The sequence below is a fragment of the Megachile rotundata genome, chromosome 8 (assembly GCF_050947335.1).
Source record: "Megachile rotundata isolate GNS110a chromosome 8, iyMegRotu1, whole genome shotgun sequence".
In the NCBI taxonomy this organism is placed as follows: domain Eukaryota; kingdom Metazoa; phylum Arthropoda; class Insecta; order Hymenoptera; family Megachilidae; genus Megachile; species Megachile rotundata.
Genome location: NC_134990.1, coordinates 5,598,248 through 5,625,294, shown reverse-complemented (window position 1 = coordinate 5,625,294; position 27,047 = coordinate 5,598,248). Strand labels below are relative to the sequence as shown.

At 31.0% G+C, this 27,047-nt stretch overlaps 1 protein-coding gene across 4 annotated transcripts in view; it reads left to right on the top strand.

Moving 5' to 3' along the window:
* Positions 1-3,046: 3,046 nt before the first annotated feature.
* Positions 3,047-27,047, top strand: part of cher (filamin A protein cher) — a 135,703-nt gene continuing 111,702 nt past the window's right edge. For 2 of the 4 annotated variants that reach the window (XM_076534358.1, XM_076534357.1), the window contains exons 1-2: positions 3,051-3,251; positions 15,095-15,453. In XM_076534358.1, coding sequence (XP_076390473.1) covers positions 15,114-15,453 — 340 coding nt within the window. In that variant the 5' untranslated portion in view covers positions 3,051-3,251; positions 15,095-15,113. Of the gene's footprint in view, positions 3,252-15,094; positions 15,454-27,047 lie in introns of all 4 variants that reach the window. The other 2 variants (XM_076534355.1, XM_076534356.1) reach the window with 2 other exon arrangements.

Here is a 27,047-nt window from a genome sequence, read left to right as displayed (position 1 = left end):
AATTATTGAATTTCCAAATTCCAAATTCCAAAAAAGAACAAATTCTCAAAACTTAAAATTTCCAATCTTCAAAATTTTTAGTATTTTTTAAATACTCATTATTCTCAAATTTCCAAATGCCAAATTCTCAAATCTTTTAATCACTAAATCCCCGAAATTTCCAAATCTCCATATTGTTTCTGAATTCATAAATTTTCAAATCTTGAAACAACTAAATTTCCAAGCTATTAAATTCCTAAATTAAAAAATTCGGAAATATAGTTACTTTGCAGTATAAATATTTGTACATAACCGAAGGTTCAACTGAAAGTTCAACCTATAAGTACATACACAAGAAGTAGCCAACTCTTAGTTGATTTGTAGGTGTGAACTTAAGTAGTGGTAGGGAGACAAACAATCTGGTAGTAGGAACCGTGTAGTTGTTGGCACGGACGCATTATTGTTAGTCATGCTTGACCTAGGAAGAGCGTAACTTATATAAAACATTTTATCCTTTCCTATTCTTCATTCTAAGCGAAGTTAAAATCTCACTCAAAAGTACTATCAAATTTTAAAATCAGTGACTGACTTTTCAAAGCCGAAGAAAGCTTCAAATTTTCCAAAAATATTTTATTAAATTTTTATTAGATGTATACAGGATGTGCCATTTATTTAAAAGACAGAACTGTATGAACTGTAGAATTATAAATTAAAAAAAATTAAATTAAAATTAAATTATAACATTAAAAAACTACACTAGTCAAAAGAATTAAGGGAACAGAGAAATTCCTTAAATTTTTAGGTCATATTCAAATTGCTCTGCATCCGTTGAAATTCATCACAATTCATTATCCTATGAACCCACCATCGAACAAAAATTGTAGGCATAATCATTGTAATACCTATTTACAAAGATACCGTAACTTTTGTAATTTGAGGAAAAAACACTGTCTTTGAGGTTTCTTTACATCAATATCACGCATAAAAAAAAACTATTTAATCAAAAACTGATATACCCATCTTAAAGGGTATATTCTTCATGAGATAATGACTATCAAAGGAAAAAGCTTCATTTCAGCTTTGGTAGCTCATAACTTTGCGACCGATCATCGAAACGAACTTCGTTGACGTGCAAATTATAGGGGAAGGAACAGGGAACAGCAGAACAGAAGTGGCATTAATAAAAAAAAATGTTCCCACGTCTATGCAAACATTAAAAAAAAAATTCTAAAATTTTTTCATCGCGATTTTTTGTATGTTTCATTAGTGAAAAAAGGCCTAAAAAATTTTTGAGAAAAAAGGTCGAAAACTAGAGACCTGAAGCTTCAAAATGACTATTCTGAATGTCCTCTGTGATGAATTTCAACGGAGGCAGAGCAATTTGAATATGACCTAAAAATTTAAGAAATTTTTTTGTTCCCTTAATTCTTTTGACTAGTGTATATAATTTGTTTAATATATAATCTTAGATCGTACACGGAAGAATTGTAAAAAATTCTAAAACTACCAAATTAGGAGTTCATAAGTTTCTTATTTCAAGTTACAAAATTTGTTGACAGTTTCTAGAAATTTTTGTTGATTCGTTAACAATATTAATGAATTTATGTCTCATTCTTTATTCCTTTACTTTTCATTCCGTTTTTAATTTTAAAGCAAATATACTTTACTTGTAGATTTCTTGTTAAAGGTCATCTTGAATAATATATCAAGGTCATCGTTATTTTATTGTAAATACATTTTTGGACACCTGTATAACAAACTTTTTAATGTAAAATATTGCGAATATTGTCTTTCATACTTTTAGGTGGAATTGCAAATATTTTTATTGCCTGAGGCAACATAACAGCAGGGTCCGTCACTGCTTAAGAGGTCATTCACTCTTGGCCCTTCTCGTAACACAGTTCAAGGATTTATAATAAATAACACAGGACTTTGATATCTTTGATATCAAGAACAATTTATAGTTTTCACTGTCTCCTTTCCGAAATATCTTGTGCATCCCGATGAAAAACAAGGAAACCGAACAGGAAGTTTACAATAGGAACATCGATTCGATGCCAGCATGTTCGTCGTTTGTTCGACATTGGTTAACAACTTTCCGCAATTTATCTTAATAAGGTTGCATAAGTAATTGGAGACTGCAACAAATCACGACATGTCGCGAAAATTACACTGTATTAGAGAAGCGTTTCGCAAGGAAACTGTATTTTGGCCACTGATTACCGAATAAATCAACTTTAAGGGTTTCCTGAATAGATAGACCAACTTTTAATTGACTTTGAGAGCCTCGTGTGGCGAAACTGAGAAACTTTCGCCATCTTTGTTTCTCTTCTCACTTTGTAAGGGAGGGAAAAAAATAGCAACCATTTTTTTATCGTATCCTTTGGCAATGAAGCAGTATTTTCTCATATTTACTTTTTCATAATATTCTTTGTGTAATTGTACAGATTACAATTACAATTTGATTCCTGGAATTTTATAATAAATAAAAATATATTTTTTGTCAAATTTAAAAAGGCATTCGAAGAATAATTCAAAATAAAATGTATTTCATTTTCAAAATAAAGTGAATAAAATATTGCTTCCGTTTTGAAATTTTGCGTCGATAAAATTGTTACTGTCCTCGACACTCCTCGCAGAATAAGGGATCGGTAAGATTCGTCAATTTTGTCACCAGAGATCCTTGAAGTGGCTTCGCCAGATCCTCGCGTCTTAATTGCAAATTAGTCAGGACGTCTTTACACTTGTCGAGTCGAGTATAAATTTGAATCATTTCGAAATTACGTGACGTCAATTTCACTGCCAGGAAATTCCATGAAACCGAAAAGTAAGGGTACGCAGAGGTTACTGGTGGCGGTAGCGATGGCTGTAAGACGTAATGAAAGAAGTAGAAATGCGGTAGACAATAGAAATAGAGATATGATGAAAAAAAGATAAGGGAAGAATTAGAGATCGGTGATGTGCGTGTATATATAGTTGTTCTTTGCTCGTAGAGTAGGAGGGTGTTGAAGAGGGGACAGCTATTCTCGGAGTTCGTCGCTACGTTTTCCCTCTCTTCCAAATTCGGCGCCAGTAAACGTCAGTAAAGCTTTGTAAATCGTAACGAATGGTGTAAAGGATTTCTTCTTACCTTTTTCTCAATTGTTCGAGTATCAATCGAAAATCTTCTCAGTGGTTCTCGTGTTTCGATTTTGTGCGTTCATAGTGCGGTGTGAGTCGCATCTTTAACGTTAGTGTGAATACAAATTATTGCACATCGATTTGTGAAGAAGGTAATGATTTCTGTGTAACATTATGTTTAATTAGAAGGGTGGCAGTAAAATTAATTAGGAGCGGATCTTCATCTTTTCCGTTCGATTCTTGTTTTCTGTATTTATAGCTATGAAATATACATACGGGTACTCGAACTCTAGTAACTAGAGGAAGGGACCCCATCGCATAGGTTCCTAATATAGGGTTCCCGTTTGTCTCGTTTTTCCCGGGATAGTTCCGTTTTCTGGAAAATGTTCTGGTGTTTCGTTTTGTTTTTTTCTCGATGAATTTTGCAGAGTAAGCCTAGGGGACTAATTTATGAAATATTTACCATGTCGACAGTGTACTACGTCTATTTGCGGTTGCACACGAGTTTGCATGTATGGGAAATATTATGATAGCAAGTTTGAATGCCAGAATAAATTAGAAAATGTATAAGTGAGAAACAGAATGAAATATACGAAATATTTTTTTAAAAAGTAGGATGAGAAATATTAGTTTTTTTTTTTGTTAAGGTTTTTTTAATAAATGTATTTAGGGAGTATGACATTCTTTTTATTTTCAGACTCGAAATTGAAACAGTGATAGTTATTTTGATAAATATAAAATATTAAATTAACTATTATTTTGAATATAGTTTTCTTTCATAACAGTATGTACGACCGTAAATTTTCTTTAAACAAGATTTATACCGATTTATTTAAAATGCAACATGTGTACAACAGGTTTATTGATTTTATTAATTTTTGTCCTCTTCTTGGATAAAAAATAATTCCATATATTTTTCTAAAGTTTAGATAATTCTTTTTAGATAATTTAAAATTAATAATTCTTATAAGATAACTTTTAAAAACTTTTTGTTGTAAAGACATTAGTTATAAGTTTACAGACATCAAAAGTAGAAAACTTTATAATTGTTTAAAATAATTTAACGTTCATTTTTCATTCTCCTTTTATATTTTTTGTAATGATGACTCGTAAATTAATATAACTTTAAGAGTTATGGTTTTTTAAATAGACATTTTCGTTTAAAATAAATGTCTTTCTATAAAATGATCTTCAATTTTTATTTTTATGCGTGGAGCTCGGAAACCTGTAGACACTGCGCTGATCTTATCTTAACGATGACACTGTGCGTTCTGTCAAAACTATAAAACCCATAGCTACAAATCGTAATATAATAATAGCTTAGAAGAAATTTCTATCTGCAGAATGATAACGCTTCCCATGAACATTAAATAGCCATTAGTCTAAATAGTATTTACCTACTTTTCAGATTTTGTGCATGTGTCATCGAAAACTACTTTTCGCCCAAAAACAGATCTAAATTATTGATTTTATCATATCACTTGGAATATAGAGAGGTTCAGTGGAGGTATTTATTTTAATAATTCTGAGTATCATAATATCGACTGCAATATGTACGTACAGGTGCAGTTTGAGTTTTTTAAGGATAAAAGTAAAGGGAGGAATTTTCCATAATTTTTTTGGTTTTTAGATCGTTTTGGGCTTTTGTAATTTTTTAGAACAGAGAAGGTAGAGAATGGTAATTTTTTAATTTCACTTGTAATTTATTATATTACTTACTTTCTGAATTTCTGAAGTTCTAAATTTTTTAACTCTAAAGTCTTTAAGTTTCAAATATGTAAGTTTAGAAATTTCAATATTTTCAAATTTTTAAATTTACAAATTTACAAATTTACAAATTTTCATACTTTCAAATTTACAAATTCTTAAATTTCCAATTTTTCAAACTTTCAGTTCTCAAATTTTTAGATTTAAAAATTTTTTTAAATGGCAAATTTTCAAGCTAACAATCGTAAATTTCTAAATTCCTAAATTCCCAAATTTTTTAATTGCCATAGTCCCAAATTTCCAAATCCACAATTTGCAATTCAAATTTTCAATTTTTAAATTTCCGAAATTTGTATCCAATATCCCAAAACCTCAAAGTTCAGAAATTCAAAATTTTTAATTTTTAAAGGTTTAATAATTCATATAATTTTGTTATTTACTAAATCTATCGCTCTGCTGTTGTGCACCCTTTGCATCCCCAGGTTGCTACGACCCTGGACGATTGCATAGATGATACTAAACATCAGATTTTGCATTTAAAAAACGTATGAAAAGTAACAACAAATAATATGCAAGAATTTATATTCAGACATTCATACAGTATTCATATAATAGTTTAATATGAATTACATAATTACATTTACATTATAACAATTACATATAATTGTATACATTTCTGTCATAAATTCTAAAAGTCGTTAGTATAGTACATATCATAGTATACATTTACATTATAAATTATAGTGCACATTAGAGGGTACAATACATTTACATTGTAACAATTACAGATAATGCTTGAATACTAAATAATTCAATTGAATTGAATAATTCAAATACTGATATAAGAATTTATCTACTTTATAAACATATGTTTATTTTTCAGTATAAACATATTTCTGTGTAACTATAAAATAGAGAAAGAAATAGAAAGTAGAAATAGAAAATAGAAAATAAAAAATAGAAAATAGAAAAATATTTAACTAAATCTACCAATAAACTATAGAATTCTGATTCTACTACTTATTCTATATATAAAAATATACAATAATGAAATAAATTATTGTACTATATAAAACTGTACTAGAATAAAGTTTCATCCCCTATTTAATAAATTACTATTTCACAAAACTGCTCAAAAAAATAAATACGTACAGGAATGCATACAGAGAGCATCATGTTAATTTTATTCATTTATACATTCCGTATAACAAAATCGCAGCAATTAGTGATCGGATAAGTGGAAATTGAATTTCAATTAACGCGTAACGAACACGCAGTCCACTTTACATTCGTCGTATCTAAAAATAACAGGACAATAGGGCATTGGAAAGTATAATCTATCCATAATTTGTTTAATTCACGTTTTGCAAGTTTAATCTCTGCCATACCTTAGTAGCCACTTTTATTGTCCACCATATGATTTGCATTTTTACATATATTTACGATAAATAATAACTTGATACCCGGTGTGTACATTCGGGTGCAATCTAGGTTTTTTTAAATTAAAAGAAACTTTGGGTTGACATTTATTTAGTTCTCCCTATGGAGAAAAAGTCTACATTTCTCTTCAGTAACGATGTTTATAAGCTCAGAAATAGAAACGATTTAACTTTTTGAGGTTAGGTTTTGTTTAATTGTTCCTAGACTCTTTCTAATGTCTTCAGTGACGATTTTTATAAGCTTAGAAATAGAAATGATTTAACTTTTTGAGGTTAGGCATTATTTAGTTCTCTCTAGACTCTTTCTAACAAACTCTTTCTTTCAGCAATGATCCCTTTAAGCTTAGAAAAAAAATGATTTAATTTTTAAGTGTAATTATATGTTATCAATTATAAATTTGTAACAATTATATAAATAATCCTAAAGCAATTTATGATATACAAAAGCAATCGTAATATTCGCATACGTAACTTTTGATTAATGAATTTGAAAACGAACTAAACGTGCACATGTGTGTAAATATTACTAAAAAGGTTCAGCTTGCTTTACAAACTTTTTAAGCTTCTTGAAAGGTTTTTTTCAGATCCTAGATTGTTCCTAGACTCTTCTCAGTCTTTCCTTAGCTTCTTCTTAGATTTCCCCTAGAATCTTCTTACATTCCCCCTGGACTCATCTAAGATTCTCTCTAGAATCTCAAATTCTTCTTAGACTCTTAAAATCTTTCTAGGTTCTTACATTGTTACACTGTTCTTAGGTTCTTTCTGGCTCAGTTTCTAGAATATCCCTAATTTCATTTTCAAGGTTTCCTTACCTCCGTTTCTAGCGTCTTCTCATCTTCACTGTTTGGTCTTTTCCTAACTTCTCTTTAGGATCTAGATTTTTATTAGATCCATCTCTCTAAGATCTCCATAAGTTCCTCTTAAACTCTCCTCAATCTCTCCTCGTAGGATTTTCCTAGGTTGTTCCTACTTTTTTCGAAGTTATGTTAGTTAGCTTAACCATCATAGAATCCTCAAACAAATACATCCAGTTTTGTCAATATCCTTCTCGTTAATTAAAAATGAATGAAAAAGTAGTCATTAATGCTACTAATTTAATATTAGTCATTATTCTTCATAAAGTTATGATGTATAATTTTATGAATTTAGTTGATGATTAAAGATATATTAAGCAGTAATATGTATTATAAAAATAAATACATTTTAATGGTATTATTTTATCTAAATCTATAATATTTTTAATTATTTACAATATTATTAATTGTCATATATTTATTAAATATGTAATATTTAATATATAATTTGTTTTTAAAACAAATGTTTTTAACAAATATTTAAATTCTGAAATTCAATTTATTTCGAAAATGAAGCCGCATGTTCTTTGTATTATTAGTTTATTTTTTCATACAAATTCATCTTCTTTTTCTACCATCATTTTAGGAACCCCACATGTTCCTGTTTATATTTCAAAACTATTTAAAATAAGAATCAGAATGTCATATATTTTCATTTCCGAGGAGGTTACTCCATCTCGTATCAACAAATAAAATTGTCATCGACCAAAAATATTGTTAAATATAGTTTTATGATTTTATTTACCTGTTTTTGAAGAACATTCGAGAATACGAAATTTATTGTTCATTTATAATTGATTAATAATTATCGTAGAATTATTTAAAAGTCATAAGAATAGTTTTTTACAAAATTTCTTTTATTGAGAAAGTTTTAATTTCATAAAATTTTGTTTAATACGAGTAATTTTATTTATTAAGTATAAGTAATTTAATTTATTTAATATTGATAGCTTTTCTTTTGTTTGATTGTAAAATTTGACGCAATTCCGTATTATTTCCAAATTCGAATAGTATTTTCGACGATATGATCTATTTTTTGCACAAAATAATGGACCTTGGATAAAAGACATATGTTAGTACATCCTAAAAATACCTTGCCACTGAGCTGTTAGATGCTTGTCGTGATTCAACGTAGATCTGATTAATTTTCAATTATGATTATGAATCATAAACCAAATTTAACCAATTGTTAGTAAATTCGAGCATTTAGAAATTTTTAAGCAACATCCGTCAATATATCAACTGTATGTCCTTTCGTTATTTATCTAACCTGTTTTGTGAACGATAACAGAGATGCTACTTTCGATAACTATTATCGAAACATTTACCGATCATCGATAAATATGGAAATATTACGAATAACTCGATGTATCGATAGCGTTCGTCACGTCCATCTATCGAGTAACCAAAATAAAGCGTAGCACCATTTTACCACTCGAAAGTATTTATTTTCGTTTATTATTTGTTTTTATTAATTTCTTTAAAAATATTATTACATGTTTATTCAATTTCTTTTAAAAACTATAAATAGGCACAAGTATCATTACTTTCTTCCTTGTGCATTAACGTCTTTAAAATTTGTTTAGTTACTATTAATCTAAAATAAATAAAATACGGTTAATACATTTAATACAAAAAATTCATTCTTTAACTTTAGAACAGTGATGAGATACTGGCCGGATTTTTTCGCGCATGCGCGGCGATTTTAGTCTCAGTAAAGTACAAATTTCAATAAAATGAGGTACCTTAATCACCCCTCATTATTTTTTAAAAATTTTTATAATTTGGTTGTGAAATATGAATGTATAGGTTTGATAAGATTAGATTATATACATATTTCCATGCTTGAGGAGCAGATGGAAAGGAAGGGTACTAAAATAACTGTAAGCAAAATATATAATATAAAAATAAAATATTTTATTGGACAGAATCAATAAAAGAATACTAACATTTGTTGTTAGGATAAGGAAAACTGCCAAAACCTTATCAGTATTCATAAAACAAAAATTACATTCATAATATTCAACATTAATAAAACTAAAAAACAATTTATAACAGAATTTATAAAAGAACATAACAATGTAAATAAATAATTTATAAAATAACTTAAAATATCATAATTTATATTTGACACAATGTTTCTCTTAGCATTATAAAATAATAAATAACAAAATAATAATAATAAAAGGAACTAAAAGAATATTGCACAAATAATATAAAATAAAATAAATAAAAGCTCTAAGTAAACATAGAAGTAAAAAAAAAATTACACGTTTGGCGATAAAAGTTGAGTCTTTAACTTTTTGTCTACCTTCATCATATAAAGCTATTTTCGGATCTAAAAAATTTAATTGTTGAAAAAAAGGATCTTGTAAAGGTAGACGTACCAGCATCTCTCGAGCTACAGTAATATAAAAATTCAAACAATTTATTCGAATTTGTCGGGCAGATTCTACTTCTAAAGATTCTAAATAATTTTCGCATTCCGGACCTATATGTATAAACATTTTCGATATTCTGAATATTATTTACATTATCTACATTCAAAAATTCTATGTTTTTTAGCGTATCAATTTTGATAAAATTTTGCCTTATTTGGTGAACTAATTTTTTGCTATTTTCGAATAATTTATGCATTAAAATACTGTAACACTGAAACAGAGCATTGAAATTATTAAAAAAGTATGTAGACTTTAATCGTGGGATCGTTAAAATAATCTAAAATACTTTCCGCGAAACTAGATTTCTCTTCTATTGCTGCTAAAATAAAATAATTTTCTAATAATCTAATAATACATTTATGGAGGCAAAGCCATCTAATATTTGATAATTATAAAATTTTTAATCTCTGAACTTCAAAGAAATCTTGGAATTCAACCAAAATTGCACATCTTTTTGCACTGCTCGAAATATAAGTGGCAATTCCTCTATCTAAATTTTCACAAGCCAAAGGTAATTGGTCACAAGAGTGACTAGCTATAAGAGCGGAAGAATGGCAAATACAATTTATTGTAATTAATTCGGGAACTTCTACTTTTAAATGCGACATGAATGAATTATTACGCTAGTCATAACTGACGCATTATTACACGCCATTCCAATAATATTTTTAATGGGAATTTCTCTTTCGTCTAAAGAATTTTTAAAAATTTGAAAAATTTTACTCGCGGAACAATTGTATGTTGACGTCATTTATCGATCGACTTTAAAAAATAATTGCTATGTATCTTTTTATTTAAAAAATAAATAAATAACCACAAATATGTACACTATCACCTTTCTCGTATATTAATGTTCTCAAAATTTACTTAGTTAACTATTGTCAATCTAAAATAAATATAATACAATTATCTAAAAAAAATCTTTAACTTCACAAAAATAATCCTCGAAGAGGTTATGTCATTTAACTACTTGTTGATACATACTGTACGATACCGACTCATCGTAAGACGCTGACGTCATTTATCGATCAACTTCGACTTCAAAAAAGAATTACTATGTATCTTTATTTAAAAAAACAAATAACCACAAGTATGTATGTCATCATCCTTTTCGTATATTACTGTTCTTAAAATTTGTTTAGTTAATTATTATCAATTTAAAATAAGATGCAATTATCTACAAAAAACCTTTAATTCTACAAAAGCGATCCTCGAAAAGGTTATGTCACTGATAACTTGTCGATACCGTATCGACTCATCGACGAAACGTGACGTCATTTACTAATATTCGCTACTAGAATAATATACAAGTGCGACAACTTTAAAAAATAATCACAATTCTTTTATTATTTAAGCAAACGATCAAAATTTTTCTCGAATAAATTCTTCGGTTCAAATTTGTAATAAATCTATCTCGCCAAAAATAATAGTTTAATTTTAAGTAATTTAAACGAGGTTGTAATCGTGTCATTAAGATAATAGACGGTGATACACGAAGTAAAATATTCGTGATTGAACGCCGGGTATATACATACGTACATCGACAGCGTGTAAATTCGTTGTCTCATTCGCTCTGATTCATTCTTACTTTTATCTTCGAGTGATCTTCGGAGGATTACGTCATCTTTGATTCTCGACCTATCCTCTAGATATGCTTGTAGTCGATTTGGACTCGTGCATAAACTATAAACAGATCTTATTTATAATACCGATATAGAACATTCTTTTTCTATTATCGAAACAGTCTTTGGTGAAATAGTTATTTATTCCAAGCAAACAATAATAGTAGAAACTATTTCAGGAACTATTTCCGCGACTGTGTTGGATTTTATTGCATGATGGATAAGAGACTATTATGATGCACATGTTTAGGTGACTACAGAAGGTTTTTGAGAGATGAAGTATAATTGGTGCTCGAATGAATTTTCTTCTCGTCGCATATTTTAGTTACATTGGCATAAGTAGATAGGAACTAAGATGGGTTTGACTCTTTTAAAACGTAACTGGTCCTCTGCGTGTACCTTGCACTTTACGTGACTTTTTTATATTGGAAATTTAAAAGTTCTCATGGCGATTTTCTGATTTTCAAATTTTTAAATTAGTCAATATTTTTAACTGCACATTTTTAGTTTTAAAATTATTAAATGTTTAAATTTCCAAATTCTTCAACTTCTAAATTATTAAATTTTCAAATTTTTTAATTTTTTAATTCTTAAATCTTTAAATTTCCAGATCAAAAAATTTTTAGATTTTCAAATTTCTAAAAATACCAATTTTCAAGTCTTTAACTTTCAAATTCTCAATTTCATAATTTCTACATTTCCAAATTTCAACATTTCCACATACTTACATTTGTGCATTCCTAAATTTTTAACTTTAAATATTTTCAAATATTTAAATCACCAAATTACTTATTTCAAAATTCCCATACTCACAAATCACCATATTTTTAAATTTAAAATGGATTAATTCATGACATGCATTAATTGTCGAATTAACCAAAGAATTATTGAAATTGTTATCTTTCTTATCGTAATCAAATTTTCTTACAAAATTTTAACGAATTTTTTAACTGAATTTTCTCAAAAGATTAAGACCTATATGAATGAATTTTATTCTATATTTTCGACTTATTTTTGGGATGTACAATTATTCGCTTCTTTCTTGATCTACTATAATGCAAAATATCGAACAATTGTTTCACTGTTATATTAGAACAATTAGTAATTTCTCAGATTCATGACGCATATAATTATAAATTTGCAATTTTGCAGATGAGTCACAATTTCTTTTAGACGAATGATACATAATTATAATTATACAAAAAAAAATTAGCATGGATGACCAACTTGTGATGAAATTTGTGGCTGACAAATGTGGATGTGTTTTCCAACGAATTGACATTCTGACATATTAGATATTCCTCGAACCAGATATAATATATCTACAACGCTTGTTACGTTTATTAAACAGTATTTAAAATTATAACATACTTTTATAAAATTACAACATAATTTTAAGTAGAATAATATTACATTTTTAAATTTGAAATAGTGCCAAAATACTCAATTTTTACATTTTCAAAATTTTCAAACTTTAATTCATAAATAATTGAATTTCAAAACTTTTCAAGTTTTTGAGTTCTCAAATTTAAAAATTTTGAAATTTTTGATGCATAATTTTTTCCTTATGCATAATTGACGGAGAGCTTTAGTTTTCGAGATATTAGCGAAAAAAAAATTGAAAAACAAATATTCGTGTTGTCTTTTACCTAATTATGTTCATGGCATTTACGCAGACAAAAAAAAAGCCAGGAAGATCTGTCTCACAGTATTCTATACAATTCTCCCCATAAAAAACATGAAATAAAATAATTTTAAGAAAAAAAATACGCTGACTTCGAAATGCACTAAAAAGTATAAAATAATTTCTATTTCCTAATGAAGTAATTTCTATTTGATTCAATCATACAATTACGTAACAGATATGAATGAAACCTATTTACTCGTTAGGTAGTATATTAAATACATTTCAACCTTTTCGGAGGCGGCGCAAAATTAAAAGATTTTCTTGAACATGTCAACCTTTGGACAGCCGAACATAGGCAAAGCTTGTATGGTTTTTTTTCTTTTCTATACATATAACTCGACAGCACGCCGCGAAGTAGGTGTAGTGCGTATAGAATTCAACTATGGTCTATCTAGATTCATAGAGTATGCGAGGAAAAGACTCGATCGCCGCATATACTATAAAGATAGAGCCTATCTGCCACAAATTTGGTAATTCCCGCGTTGTGGGCTCTGTTTATAGGTTCTTAGATCCATGGCTTCCACATGCGAACAAAGTCGATTCAATTTCATTTATATCAGAAACATTGCGAAATGAAGATGCAGTCGTTACATCTACGTATATTACCAGATATATCTATAATGGTTCGTATTCTTTCTCAGGATTTATTAATTTCCAATACGCCATACCACAATCAACTGGTTATTGGCAGCAACGTTTACTGAGGTATTTTTAATTATGCGCCGCCTCCGAAAAGGTTGAAATGTATTTAATATACTACCTAACGAGTAAATAGGTTTCATTCATATCTGTTATGTAATTGTATGATTGAATGAAATAGAAATTACTTCATTAGGAAATAGAAATTATTTTATACTTTTTAGTGCATTTCGAAGTCGGCGTATTTTTTTTCTTAAAATTATTTTATCTCTATGCCTCGTTACGAGGAGCCCTCAGATTGCCGGCCTCACTCCTCCGCCCAAGCGGACCCTTCGCCGCTTGGGCAGGAATGTGTGAGAGAGTTTTTTTATATATACATATATTTGCTTTTCTACCAGCGTTTTGTTTTTCTTTATTATTGCGTTTTCTTCTTCTTTGTAACTCTTTTAACGCGGTTCTTCTACTTATTTTCTGACCCCCTCGGACGCGTGCATTGGCACTGGCGCCCTGTGAAAGAAATCGTCCGGGGGTGTGAGCGTCGGTACGTGGAGGGCTGCTTTTCCTGGTTGCCCCCCACCTTAGGGAACCTCTTCCCAGTTCCCCCACCGATCCGTCACAATTTTTACATTTTTATATGAATTTCTAATGTTTAAACAGTAAAATTTCTGACCTTTTAAGTTTTTGAAATTTAAATATTTAAATGATCAAAATTTTCAAATTATCAAATTTGCATATTTTAAAGTTCCCAAATTACCCAATACTAAAGCTTTCAAAAAGTCGAAATTATTAAATTTTTGAATTGCCTAATTCCAAAATTTCAAATTTTTCAATTTTCCACTTTCTCAAATTTTTGAATTTCTAATCTAACAATCTCAAATTTTCAAAGTACTCAATTTTTTAAATCTCGAAACTGTTAAACTCCCAAATTTCCATATGTTTAATTTTTTCAAATTCTACATTCCTATTATTCAAATTCCCAAATTTCCCAATTTCTAAACTTCTAGATACTATAATTCTTAGATTTCTACATGTCTTGTTACTAAATCCTAAAATTCCAGAATCCAAATCCTTAAATTCCAAAGACCTAAATTTTTGAATTTCAAAATTTATAAAACCCAAATTTCTGAATTGTAAATTTGTAAGTTCCAAATTTCTAAAATTTAAATTATAAGTCCCAAACTTTTGAAACCTAAACTCCTAGTCTCTCAATATTCCCCATTTGTAAACCTCAAAATCAAATGTTACAAATTCGTAAAAAATTGCTAATAATTAATTTTCCCCTCGCTGCCATATTTTCGGTGGGTATACAGATTCTCTGTCGAGTGTCCCAGTAAATGGTACAATATTTCTGTTGTCATATTTCATTGGCGCGATATATCGTGTCGGAATATGGCGGGAAAAAATTGAAACGACCAGTATGGGCAAGGATACAGATACAAAAGAAAGCAGAGAAAAAAAGCGTACGAATGTTGTTGGTTGTGTGTGGTGAGAGTACGCTGGCGTCGTTTGGGAGGGGAGGTGAAGTTACTGCGCAGAACGTGTGCACGCACACAAGGTGAATTTCCACCACCATTGTGCTCACCATCACAACTCTATGGTCCCGTAGGAACGAACCGGCCGATCAAATGGGCGAGAACGATAAGTCAGTCAAGTGCGAGAACGCCGAGGAAGAAGGCTACGAGATGTTCGAGCAAGATTTGCAGGAGGACGCACAATGGAAACGAATACAGCAGAATACGTTCACGAGATGGGCGAACGAAAAGCTGAAGGCGGCGAACAAACACATCGATGATCTCGAGAGTGATTTGTCGGACGGGCTTCGATTGATTTCTTTGATCGAGGTGCTCACACAGAAGAAACTTCCGAAACACAGTCAACGGCCCACTTTCAGATCGCAGAAGCTGGAAAATGTGTCGGTGGCGTTAAAATTTTTGGACGACGAGGGAATCAGGATCGTTAATATCGGTGAGTGATAGTTTATTTCTCGTGATACTAGTTTTAAGTGCATCTTCGTGTAAATACATCTGATAAATGCAAATACGATAGCCTACGGGCAGGAAAGTATAATTTTATAATTATTAATCATTCATTATTTGATTATACGTAATTTCTTTAATGTTTACTGACTTTCTATAATCTACATTTCGTTTTGTAATTTCTAATAATTTCATAACTGTCAAATTAATATAATATTATATTATATTTCATAATATAATATAATTAACTGTCAACATTAAATAATATTATATATTGCAAATATTAATAACATTTTTATTTTTAAGTTATTAATTATTTATTAGTTTGTTTATTTATCAATTTTAACGTAATATTTATATTTATTATAATTTATAGCGTTCACAAAATTCGTAATGATTTTTCTTTACATTTTTCTGCACATAACTATATCGTATTTACATTTATTCCTACGAAGTTTTTCTTGAAAACATAAGTCTGACAAAGAAAGAAAGTGCATTTTATTTAGGCCAACATTATAAAAAATAACGAGTACAGGAATAAATATTGGTTACATCTAATTACTTAGTGTTCATTCTAATAATTAAAAAGCATCTCGTAATGTCAAAATTCACGCATTATAAAATATAATGTCTGATATTAAGTCATAACAGATAAATGACGATAGGCGGGAATTTTAAATATCAGGATCGCGTGATTGAATATCTTGACTGGATATTTTACTTCTTTTTTTAATTTTTCCTCCAATACTTGAAAAATTATATTGAGTGAACGATTAGAAAGTGTTATATCTTCGTTTTATTCGTATTTTTATTAAATTCCTTTTATAGATATTTCGTAATCAAAAAGTAATAATTTAAATAATAGATAACTTAAAATAAAAGTAATATACAAATTATTAAAAATATCATCGTGAAACATTTATTACGTATATGTATAACGAATGACAGCCTGTTTAAAGGAAAAATAATATTTTTTATTCTACTTAAATCGTACCGGTTGTATATCTAGTTCGATTACAAAATAAATCTATCAAAATCGTTATCGCGAAAGTGGCTATGCTCTCAACTAATCGGAGATTAAAGATTAACCATCTTTTCCAATGAAGTGGATACAATATAGGGTGCTGTTAAAGTACAGGCATGTATATGATAGTTCTTTTAGAACTAATAAGCAAAACAGTAGATCAAACTTTTTTTGTTTGACACGTCACTTTTGTGAAGAGTACTCTTATAATTTGTGGGGATCCACTTCGAAAATAGTAATATCTGTGATACTAATTTATAATGAATTATTTACTAAAGTTTCGAGGATTCAAAATTTAAAAATCGTAAAATTTTGTGATGTGAAAAGTTTTGATAATCTCAAATTTCAAATGCTAAAATTTGATGATTCTGACATTTTTAGTTCTATAATTCCACAATTCTGCAATTCCACAATTCCGCAATTCCATAATTCTACAATTCCACAATTCTGCAGGTCCGCAATTCCATAATTCTACAATCTCACAATTATGCAGTTCCGCAATTCCACAGATCAGCAATTCAACCATTCTGTAATTCCACAATTCTGAAATTCTACGGAGCCGAAATTCCACAATTCCTATATTCTACAATACCGAAATTCCACGATTCCTAAATTCTACAATTCCAAAATTCCGCAATTCCTAAATTCTATAAATCCGAAATTCTGCCATTTCGAAATTTCACAATTCCTAAATTCTACAGTTCTGAAATTCTGCAATTCCTAACTTTTACAATTCCTAAATTCTAAAATTGTAAAATCCCAAAATTTTGAAGTTCCAGAAGTAACAAAATTTAAAATATCGCAATTCCTAAATTCCACATTCTTAAATTTTCATCGTTCTATTACTTGAAAAATAAAAAATTCCAAAAATTACATTCGCAGTACTAAAATTTTAATATACCATAACTGCAATGTCCCGACGCTCAACAATTTCAAAATTCCAACGTTTCAAATATTTAATATTTACCGTGACGCACCAAAAATCAGTTCGCGATGCCTCAGCAGCTCGGATTTCATTTTACATAAATCTCTGCTATCGATAAATAGTTTTCAAACTGTTTCATGTGTGCAAGTTTTTGTATACATATAATTAATTAAATTTTGTAACTGAAATTTCTGGCAGTGGAAATTATGTTCAACGTCAATATAATTTTATTAATAAGACGATAATAATAATAATAATTCTAATACTAGTTGTATGTATAATATGTAACATGTACACTAAATATAACATATCTTTTCAACTATTTTCAGTCAAGTAGGTTTTTCGTTTTCTTGCTTGTTTTTTACATTCTAATTTCGATACTGAGGAAAATAGTTCCAACTTCATATTACACTCTAAGTTTAAATATTTTTAATGACACTTTATATTTGTCTCATGTTACTCCCGTTTTGAATACAAGCATGGTGTTTAAAAAACGCAAACATTCTACGTGACCTATCGGTACGCTCGAACACGTTAAATGACTGTTTACTTTTTTCTTTTGTTGTAATCTTTCTTGTAACGATCTCAAAATATATGACACATCCAAAATGTACAAGGATTTATATTCTAATTATAACAAACATGCATATATATTAATCACGGTTATCGTGCTGGAAGACTTTGCTTGTAAGTCGTATATTATCTATAATTAATTACATCATTTTAAAGATAACAAAGTAAGAGAGGATAAAACGTGTAATATTTCTTTCTTAACTGCGTAACGAAATAGACTGATTAATGGTAAAGGCGAAAAACGATTAATCTGCACAATTTGAGTCCAGATGTCAACGGTTTAGCTAGACTTTGCAAATTTTTTACCTGAAGACAGGGCCGTGTTTACTGCGCAGCGTATTCGGCGCAACTTCCATATTTTAAAAATTTATTTACATTTATGTACATTTTTAAACTTTACTCTTTTTGTATAATAAACTTAATATAATAAATCAAATCGTTGTATAGTAAACATAATAAATGTAGGAACGGGGTGCGGGACGGTAGAAAAATAAATTGTTAGTTGGAGTAAAACTAGTGACTACACTGCGGGGCAGAGCTGTAGCACCACTTACATTTTTAGTTGATTCTGACTTTGGAATAACAATACATAAAAATCATCCATATGAAATTGAAGGGTATAGTGAACTTCAGTAAAAATTTGTTGATATTATTTTACTATATAAAAAAATATAACATGAAAATTGATTTTTCATCGTTGCATAACTATAGCACCATGTGAATAAATGTCAAATATATCCACATAAATATGATTTTAATATCTTGTAGGGCCTCCTTGTTTTGTTATAAGTTGGAAAATTCTATCTGGCATGCCTTCGATGTGTTTTTGAAAAATTCGTTGGCTAATTTTATTACATGTTTTTAGTATTGCGTTTTTTGATTCTAAAATATTTTCATACTCTCGATTGTCGACATAAACTTTTCGGAAAATAATGGCTCAAATATTTTCCATCGGGTTTTGGTCTGGTGAACATGCTGGCCATTTAATAACATTAATTTTGTTTCTTTCCAACAATGATACTGTTTTCCGACTGGTATATACAACAGCGTTGTCCTATAAAAGTCTTATAAAAGATAACAAATTGTCTGATAAAATTGTGGTGTACTCATCACTACCCCTCTTTTTCGATGAAAAAGCCAATTACAACATGCCATTAATGCAAAAGGCACCGCAAACCATAACACTTCGTCCGCCAAAATTTCTCTTTGAAAAGTATTGTGGTTCTTTTCGGAGATCTCGCCAATATGAATTGTAGCCTTCCAGACTATCAAGATTAAACTTTTTTTCATCCGAAAATATAACCTTATTATCAATGATAGAAGTTTAAGTAAATTGGTGTAAAAAGATTTTGACATCTAATGTTAACTTACGCTTTTCCAATCGTGATGCATGTTCGCTCGAGCGTATTTAAGCCTCGCAACATTATGCCGTGGTAGAAGTTTTGATGCAGTTTTAATTTCTGCCTCACCATGTTATGATTACTTTTCAAAACTCGCCGTACTGTCCACCGTGAAATATTTAAGTCGAGTTCCTTCTTAATTTGGTTATAGCTGTTTTAGCTGTTACTGGCTGCTTTTAAAATTGCTCGTTCGGTACGGGGACTCAATTTTTTCTTTGAACCATCCTTTTTATTATTGCCATAATTAAAAGAATTATTTAAGAAAATCAAAATGATTTTATGTAAGCGCCCTAACCTATGGGCAATTTCCCGTACACTAATTTTATCCTCCTTAAACGTCAAAATTTTACCCTTCTCCTCTTCGGTCAAATATCTACTCTGTGCATTGTTCAACAAAGAGTATTGTCAAATTTTAATTTGTACTTTAATAAAGAATATAATTATCTAGCTTCAGTGAGTTTGTAGCTAAACTGAATGGAGAGAAGTTAATGTAATAATATTGGTGCTATAGTTACGCAACAAGCCAAAATCACATTTTCAATTATATCGTTTCTAATAGAAGAGCAACTTCAATGAGACTTAATATAAATTTTATTGCGACCCATACCATTTCATCTCCTGCAATTGATTGTTTGCATTTTAACTCTGAATACGGAACAACTAAAAAAGTAGATGGTGCTATAGTGATGCACCGCAGTGTATATTCTACTAACGTATAAAATTTCTAAAATCACAATATCGCTGTTTCGCTACGCTCGCAATTGCTTTTTTTCAAAAACTGACTCGCAATCCACATTCACTCTTTCTTTTCATATTCTTTCGTTCACCGATGTTTCCTTTGTTTGTTCGCATCCATACTTCGCATTCGCACTACTTAAAATCGTTCGAATGGCCGTAACGTGGTGTTTTTTCAAGACGCGCTCGAACATATGATCGGCCCCGGTTACTACCGTCCTACATAAATTTAATATGATATAATAAATATAATGTAATTCTATCAAAATAAGCAATAATATAATATAATGCAATGTAGTATAATACAATTCTATCAAAATATACAATAGTGAATTATACGCACAGTACATACTACTAAAATAAAATACTTATGTTTAAATAAAGACAGATTAACTATTTATAGAGTTGTCAAAAATTGAAGTTGGCCAATTAAATGGCTTGTTGCTTGGAGTGCACTATTGCAGACTATCACATTATGGTGCCTCGTGTGTTGATGGCACAATGTCAGGATTAAAACTTCATGCAACATTTCGTACTTATGGCATTATTTCGTTTTACGTTAATCAATAGAGAAACTATAACATACTCCAAACACAAGTTGTTTAAGATAAATCCAAAATTATAGTAAAGGGTGAAACAAATAAAACTGTATAATAAGGAAACTAATAAACTTTTACGTTTCAAACTGATGGAAATGGGAGTATAATTTTTCAATATAATATTGAAAACTATTAAATTTTGGAGACAACACAATTAACACAATTTGAACACTAAATGAATTTATTTTAAAACGATAAACAACTAAGAAGGAACCCTAAATGAAACACAAGATCTTTTAATATGCGTGTACAATATCGTAATTGCAGACAGAATAGTAAAGAAAAATTATATAGATATTATTTTATTTTAACATCTGAGGATCTAATTGAAACGTGCGGTATCGTATAAATAGTAGATAAATATACATACTTGATTATCAGCAAATTACCGACATTTTTCTGCATTTAGTTTTGTTATTTTCAACACAAACTCTTAGTAATGATGAGAAATAAAAAGTGTCAGATCATGAACCAACTGAATGATATGAAGCAATGATTTAGTTTCGGTGCAGCTCATTTACGATAGCATTTGAATTTATCTTCACTTTATAAAATTAAGAAAACTTAAATAAAAAAATTATTTTCTCTTATGACCTAATTAGGTGCAAAAGTCACAGTACGGGGACAATCATCTTAGGTAAATGTTAGTTCTAAGTCCTAATTGAGTTGCAGTAGTCTCGAGTATAATTTCCGGAGTCATAATCAGCACATTCACAGTACACCCATATTTTACAAACGAAACATTGCATTCGCTCTTCTCTTTCAACGTTGGCTGTTACCCGCGAAACAAAAGCATTGGTATAGTTTGGAATATTCCAAATTACATTAATCTTCGGTATTTCGAATTAGTAACATAGCACTGAAACCTAAAATTTCGTTCCGCAGTTTGTATTCACATGATCGCAATATCGCCACGAGAATATACAATTAATATTGCAGACGGGTAAATTGAAGACGATTTACTCTAAAATTTGGACGTATTTTAACCGTGAATGCTACGATTAAATATTTGATGAAAATCTTTCGCACACTGACATTTTACTCCTCTGCGGATTTAATCGAAAATGTTAAAATTAATATTCCTTCATAAATGTCATTGGTTGACGGATTATTCCGCCGCATTATTTGCAATGTTATAAATCACATAATACTAGTAGATTTTTAGATATCTCGGTATTTCAAATTATCAGAAATGCATTAGTAATCAGATTACCCAATTGCAGATCATGATTGGGTATATTTATTCGAAATAAATTAGCAAATGAAACAGTGAATTATTTAAAAGACTTTCTTATTTCTGTTTAACACTAGATTGCCTAAGGCAGTCATTTTGACTGCTTTTCAATTTCAATTAGAAAACAATTGTGTATAGAATGACTTTTTGAGCTTCTTAGAATTTTGTGACTTTTTGTACAACATATAAATGCGTTTATTAATAATTGGAGTTACCTCCCCCCTCCTTCATCTCCGGTATATATATATATGTGTTATACCTATATTGCCCCAAAGCAGTCAAAATGAATCAAAGTTTCAGTCTTTCTAGTGTTAATAATATGAGTTACAAAGTAAGTAAATTAAATAATGTAATCTATTGTAAGTAATGTAAATAATCTAAATTCTGTGTTTAATTCAGATAAGTTATTTTAAAATAATTTTTGCTAATCCGCAACTTTTGGGGGGGGCTTCTTTAAAAGTATTGAAACTGGTATTATATCTAATTTGGGACAAATGAATTTTGTGTTTTACTTTTTATTTAATTAAAAAAAAACATTCTTAGTGTAAAGTATCTTTGTGGCTGTACACCCCTACTTTTTTAAATAAATTGCAACAAAACATTGTTAATAATTTCACTAACTTGTGCTTCACGAAAGAATTTCAAAGGTTTAATCATTTTTTTACATACAAAAGTTTAGTTTTATTAATAATGACAATTTTATTTAATTGTAGTTTAGTCGATACTGATATTCTCATTTATTTTTAATTTAGTCGATATTAATATTCTTATTTATTTATAATTCAGTCGATATTTTAAGAATCTTTTTTATTTTTAATTCATTCGATATTAACAATCTCTTAATTTTAGTTCTGTCGATACTAACATTCTTATTTATTTTTGTTCATATGTCGGCTCTTGACCTACCTTCAAAGTTTCATTGAAATTCGTTCGCAATGGTTCCCTTGTTAGTATGCGTCAGAAATTACACGTCCACCATCTTTCACGGCCCGTCAGTAAATTAACGTAATCGCACTGAATAAAATATTCTCTATTACCTCATACGTGTATTAACCCTTGGATGACGCATATCTAGAAACTCACATGGCTCGCAAGGTTGACTTGACTCATGTCAAGACTTCGTTTTCCATGTTTTTTCCCGGAATCCAGATGTTATTAGCGTATGAATAATGTTATTCAAAATAGTTCCCATTGTTTTATGTAACATTTAGTCATCTTCCTTAGCGAATAATTCTTGCAAAACTATATTTTCGTCCGCACATTTTTGTATACTTCTGAAACTCTTGGTGTCAAATAATCCCTCGTTATCCACGGTACTGAATGGTTAATCCTCTTGCACTATTTTAACTATTGTGACGCACTTGTACTTTACTAATTTTACTCGAATTTTGAATACGAAATTTTCAATTTGAAGTTCAAGTTCAATCATAATTTGCATAATCAAGGCATAGTACCAAATTGACATAACATTTCAACTTTCTTTATTTTAATATTGTGATTGCGATTAGTTCTGACTGACGTGCAAGTAAATCATAGTGTAAAGGATTAATCAAGAGATATTCTGTATGCAATGAAAGAAAGCAACTGTACCAGTCTGGGTTCCATACCAGTCATATTGACATGTTTTTTTGAAAGAATTGATTTCTCTCTTTTAAACGCGGATAAAAAAACCACCGGAAGCAGGGTAGATACCATCGGTGAAACGGTCAAAATAAATAGTGATCATGTCCGATGAATAATCTGTACGAGATAGGACTTCGGAGCCCAAGTTCACGATTCCTTTAATGGCTTATGTAACGTGTGGAACGTTATCATTCAAGAGCGTAGCCTTTCGATTTTCTTGACCGAAAATGGTCAGTTCTCCTTTAATGTATTACGTCGAGGTGGTTCTCTACAGTCAAGTTCAAAAATTAAATGGAAAGGACTTAAAAGATAAACGGTATTAGATAATTGTTTAAAGATAATTGGTAAAGGTATTAACACTAGAACTATCAACCAGTCAAAATGACTGGTTTCAGATTTTTCATTTTATATTATAAAATTTTATTGTTGTGATTTTATGGAAATGTCTGTCATATCTTGTTGAAGTAAAAACTAGTTCTATAAGTTACTTGATGCTTTAGTATTTATTTATTTCCCTTTTCATTTTATTTTTCATTTTTCAATAAACGAGCATTTAATGTCGTTAGTTCTAGTGTTAAATACACTTTACAACATAAAAAAATGACAATATTCAAGAAATTAATCTCGCAAAATTTATTTACTAGTCAAAAGTTACATGAATCGCAGACAAAACTATGTCAAGAAACATCAAAACGAAACATCTGTCACGTTGCGGTTGTTTATTTTATAGTGTTCGCGTTGTTATTAAACGCGTATGTTACTGCCAAGGAACGTCACGTAAATTTTATATGCGAAACTGACAATTTAGAACCTAGTTAGAATTACAGAATTTTTATAATACTGAAAGTGAATGAAATATGGTTTGTTAATTTTTTGATAGGTTAACGAGGTCGCGAGTAATGTTGGGCAGGTTTTAATGGGGAATATGTATAATAAGTCGAATAGAATGAGGGTGAAACACCCCTTTCGTTGCACCCTCGTCTCGAAAAAAGCAGAACCCAAACTCATTCCGGATCAAATTAAAATTAGATTCGGGTTAAGTGTCCGAGTAAAGCATCCTCCAGATAAACTATTGGAAATAGGCGGCAGAATAAAATAAAAATACGAAAATAGTTTTCAACACAAGACTTTAATTTCACTTTTACTCAAAACTAGAAACACGGAAATATAAATACGATTAATATATATGTATTATAGGATGGTAATTTATTTGATACTATGTCAATTTATATTATGTTCCGAACGTGCTACGGAACACAGTACGCGAGGATTTCGTAGGTAGTTTATGATGGGTCCGGGTAACAGTTATTTTTGAAAGACAGATTTTTAGCCATCGACGGCAATTTAGTTTTACATTTTTTCGAACAATGCCTTTAGAATTTCTAAGTTTCATTTAGTCTTCAATAACTACTCCGTCATAAACAGGGTTTTTCCCGAAGGGTCACCGAGGATGGGCCTCGGTTCCGTCCTAGCGGTACTTTTTAGGACAACGTGCGTGTCACCTGGAGGGAAAAACCCCGGCGTTGCCGGCCTTCGAGATCCTCCCGTACTCATCGGTATTTTTTCCCACCCTCTTCCAAAAAAGGCGCGCTCAGGGCGCAAGAGAGGGTGGGCCCAAGTCAAGGGGCATGTTGATTGGAAAATCAACGTTTCTAATGAGAACCAATCAGCATGCCTCCTTGCACTTCCGACGTTTCGAGGAAGTAACGACGGAACGTCTCGTCAGAATTCCAACATTAGTCATCCGAGTCGGACTAAAAAGAATCTCAAGATAAGTCACCTAAATCGGACTTAGAAATTTCACGAGTCATTCGCGACGGACTTATCAATTTCACGAGTCCACCGTTTAGGACGTCTTCGAGTCAACCGTTCGGACTCATATTCAATTATTATTCAACGGATTAATTTCTGTTGAATAAACGTGCGCGAGTCAGCACATTTTATGGTCCTTCGAGCCGGATCCGCGATCTGTGGAGTGCAGTGCGCAAACGAACTATATATAGTGCCACGTGTGTTTTTTGTCTTGCGTTTCGAAAAAGACAATTAACCCGCTCAAGAAGGCCACGGTGTCTTACGATCTGCAAGCGCCAACTCCTACCAAGTGGGTCCATCAGCATCAGGAGATCATCGCTCGGGATCGATTATTTTGGAGTGGACCACCTGTGTCTGGAAGCTGTACTGCCGCCTTACAACCGGTACTACAGGTCAACAGCGACGATTCGAGCTCAAGACGACTCCAGCACGCAGAATCCAGCCAAAGGTAGGCTCGTTATTACGAATTACCAGTCAGATCCCTCGTACATTTTCTCCTTTCGCACTTCGTTTCCGTTGTTCCTAATTTTTTCCAATCTCGTTTAAAATGGCCACGTCAGACAGTTCCAACAAAACCGACGCGCATATTGAGGAACTAAAGCATAAACGGCGTACTTTCAAGTCCCAATGTACCATGTTTGCTAAATACATTGAGAAATACCAAGACTCCCGTAAAGAACGCGCTAAACTACGTGATCGAATCGAGCGGCTGCGTAGGCAATTTATTGCATTTAACGCGATTCAGGATGAATTAGGGATGCTCGATAATTTCGAAAAGGCAGAAGAGGAGCGCGAAACGACGACCGATTTCTTCGATGATATTATTGCGACCGCGACAGTAATATTAGAAAATGCAGAGGGAATCGTAAATCCGACGCTGCCGTCGGCGGAACAAATTTCACAAGGATCGCCCGCGTCAGATGCCTCACGGTTTTCATTACCAGTCAATTTACCCAAGATAGATTTACCCAAGTTCGACGGACGGATTGAAACTTGGGTTACATTTAAAGACGCGTTCCATACGTTAATTCACACGCAACCGGGTCTTAGTGGGGTTCAAAAATTACATTATCTAAAGCTTTCGTTGTCTGGACGAGCCGAAGACGCGATTGCTGCATTTACCATTACTGAAGAAAATTACGAGGCCGCGTGGAAGCATCTCTGCGAAATTTACGACAACAAACGGGTGCTCGTTTTGCGTCATGCCGCCATGTTGCGTGATACCCCCGCGATGTCTAACGATTCATCAGAAGCGATTCGAGATCTGGTGAATCACATGCAGCTGCACGTGCGATCGCTACAAGCACTGGGCAGGTCGTGGGAAGAAATGGCGAGCGATCTTTTGTGTAGCGTCGTAATTTCGAAGATGGGAAAAGAGACGCGAAGGGCTTGGGAGCGTACCTTATCGAACACCGAAGTCCCCGTTATCGACGATATTTTTAAATATCTACACAACGCGTCCCATCAGAGCAAGGACTACGCGGATGATGTTAAATCGAGAGGATATCATCAGCAACCGGATCGTTTTAGACCGCATCCAGCGCCAGCGCGTTCGTACAATTTTCCCGCGAGAACAATGCCGTCGCAACCGAGGCAACAGACATTCGTAACGCAGAAATCGGGTTCGCGATCGCCGCCAACGTCACCGCGTTCACGAA